Consider the following 2,819-nt stretch of genomic DNA (forward strand, 5'->3'; position numbering starts at 1 on the left):
TTCCAGCAGTCATGGTTCTCTCTTGCTCTGATCGACATGTTGGTGAGCTGGTGCTAGTTTTTGTAGTCGGCTTCAACATCTGTTTTGCTCTTCTGGTTATCTTGATTTCCTACCTTTTCATATTTTCCACCATCCTGAAGATGCAAACAGCCGAGGGATACTGGAAAGCTTTATCCACATGTGGTTCTCATTTCACTGCTGTCTCTATCTTCTATGGGACAGTCATCTTCATGTACCTACAGCCCAGCTCCAGTCACTCCATGGACACAGATAAAGTGGCATCTGTGTTCTATGCCGTGGTCATCCCCATGCTCAACCCTCTGGTCTATAGCCTGAGGAACAAGGAGGTCAAGAGTGCATTCAAGAAGGTGGTTGGGAAGATAAAATTGTCTCTAGGCTTATCCTTGTAACATTGTAGGGTCCACTACAACCTAGTTTCATTTCTCTCTGTGTTTTCTGTGTAATGGTGTACATTTCAAGGCCCACAATGTAACTAAAAAAGTCTGTTGTCTAGAATATAAAAAATTTTGTCCAGAAGTGTAATATCTGAATGAGAATGGAATTCTGATAAGAATTTTATTATTTTTCTTTCAGACCTTGCTGATGACATTTTACTTGTTCACATGTTCTCTACACATGTCCTCCACCATATGCCAGTGTAAACGTATACGTCATCAGGACACACAAAGTCCTTGAATAGAAGCATATACTAGAACCCTATGGGGATTTGTTACATGAGGGAAATGAATGTATCTAGTTTTTCATAAAAATAAGTTAAAATGATCAATTGAGACATCACAATACAAACTCATGTATGATCTCATTCTCTTTAGTTAAAAAACTTCTACAAGTTCAAAAGGATGAAAAAATGATATAGACTTTTATTTTTCATTAAAGATATTTGCTTTTGCTGGCATATTTTATACAGAGCTATATACCATACCATACCATAGTTTGAGTTTATATACCATATATGCTTTTTTTAAAAAAATAAGACATCAACAGAAATAATGTGCACACACATATACCACACAGAGATGATGAAATTATGTTAAAAATTCTGGCATAACACACTCATATGTGCACCATGCACGTCTCATGATATTTCTGGAAGTGAATTTCAGCCTCACTTACGCTCACACAGGAGCTCTGGTAGCATAGTGCCTAAGGCACTTGACTGCTAACCAGGAGGCTGGTGGTTCAAACCCACCAGTCACTCCTTGGAAGGAAGGTTGGGCAATCCTACTTCCGTAGTGATAACTGTCTCAGAAACCCAAGAGGGGTTGCTAGGAGTCGGGGCCGACTCGATGGTAAATAACAACAACACCCTCACACAAGAACTTGAAAATGTTACTTTTGATCATATTTGTATAATAAAGGTATAAGCTATGGTCAAGAAGTCATGGAATGTGTTTGGTAGATCCCTAGTAATTGGAAAATAAATAATTGAAACTGAGCATTTGTATCTATTTACAGAACAAATTAGTTTTCATTCAACAATTCATACACATCTTGTGATGTGACCTTCATTGCAACACCCCACTGTAACGGCACTCTCTCCATCTCATGTGTTTGCCATTTTCCTTTGTCCTTCTTTTCTATACCTTCCTGTCTTCTTAGCTTCATTCCTGGGCTAATGCTGCCCTTTTCACCTCATATAGTTGATTGTGTTAATGAGTGTCTACCTCCCTGGTGTTATTGTTCACCTTGTAAGCCTGTCTATAGTTTGACTGAAAGTTGAGTCACAGGGGTGAGTTGAATTCCAGGTTTGAAGGGTGACTAAGGGCCATACTCTCAGGGGTTCCACCAGTGTCAGAACTGTAAGCTTGCTTTTTTTTTTTTTAAATTTTTTTCCACAATTTTCTCCCATTCTATCTGGGATCTCCTCTTGCAATCCTTTCCAGAGTGATCAGTGATGATAACTGGGTATCATGTAGTTCTTCTGGTCTCAGCGTCTTGAAGGATGGAGATCATGAGGTCCATCAGTCCTTCGGAATAATAGTTCACTTGTATCTTTGATTTTCTTCACTCTTCTTTCCTTCAGAGGGAGAGAACAATAGTTGCATCTTAGATGGCTGCTCACAAGTTTTTAAGACTCTAGTCGATAATCATCAAAGTAGGATGTAGAACATTGTCTTAGTGGATGTTTTGCCAATAGACCTTAGTGTTCCCCAAGACTATGGTTCTGAGACCCCAGATCCAGCAAGTCATTCACTAGAGGAGTAATGGTTAAGTAGTTTTCATAACTGTGCCCCCTGTATGTTCTAATATATTAATGAATATATTTGCAGCACATAGAAGTATATATGTAGAATTAGGTAGATACACTCCTTGGAGAGCTCAATCATGGGAGAATAGAAGGGCTATGTATGAACAGGGAGACAGCTTGGGAGGCAGGAGTGCATGGAAGGGAAGGACACAGGGAAGAAGTAACTATGGGGAGGCAGTGGGAAGAGAGCTGTTGCATTGTGGGAAATTGCAGTCCATGGCATGAGACAAGTGTATGTGAACAGCTGTATGGAAAATGAATTTGCTCTGTAAACTTTCACCCAAATCACAATAAAAAATAAAAAAAATATATATGTAGATATATCCTTTGTTAAACCTACATATGTATATTTGTGGAAGTCCCATTTGCCTTAGCAGCCCCCGTGTCTCCATCTTCACTCTTAGATTATTGTTATTACTGTTAATGTGGGATTCTGTGTGAACTAGTATTTACCTTTGTTGCCTTGAACTCTTGCTCTCCTCCAAGTGTATTCTTTTGCCTTCATCATTTTGTATGACCTCCCCCTTATTATAGATTGCCTTTCCCTCCA

General features: G+C 39.1%; 1 protein-coding gene across 1 annotated transcript in view; it reads left to right on the forward strand.

Moving 5' to 3' along the window:
- The window catches only part of LOC122151381 (olfactory receptor 5B3-like), a 4,077-nt gene extending 3,667 nt beyond the window's left edge, over positions 1 to 410 (forward strand). Inside the window, exon 2 of the mRNA XM_042782701.1 lies at positions 7 to 410. Coding sequence (XP_042638635.1) covers positions 7 to 410 — 404 coding nt within the window. The remainder of the gene's footprint in view (positions 1 to 6) is intronic.
- Positions 411 to 2,819: the final 2,409 nt, after the last annotated feature.

This window comes from Orycteropus afer, unplaced genomic scaffold, assembly GCF_000298275.1.
Source record: "Orycteropus afer afer isolate SDZICR_OR568_19922 unplaced genomic scaffold, OryAfe1.0 scaffold00419, whole genome shotgun sequence".
Lineage (NCBI taxonomy): Eukaryota > Metazoa > Chordata > Mammalia > Tubulidentata > Orycteropodidae > Orycteropus > Orycteropus afer.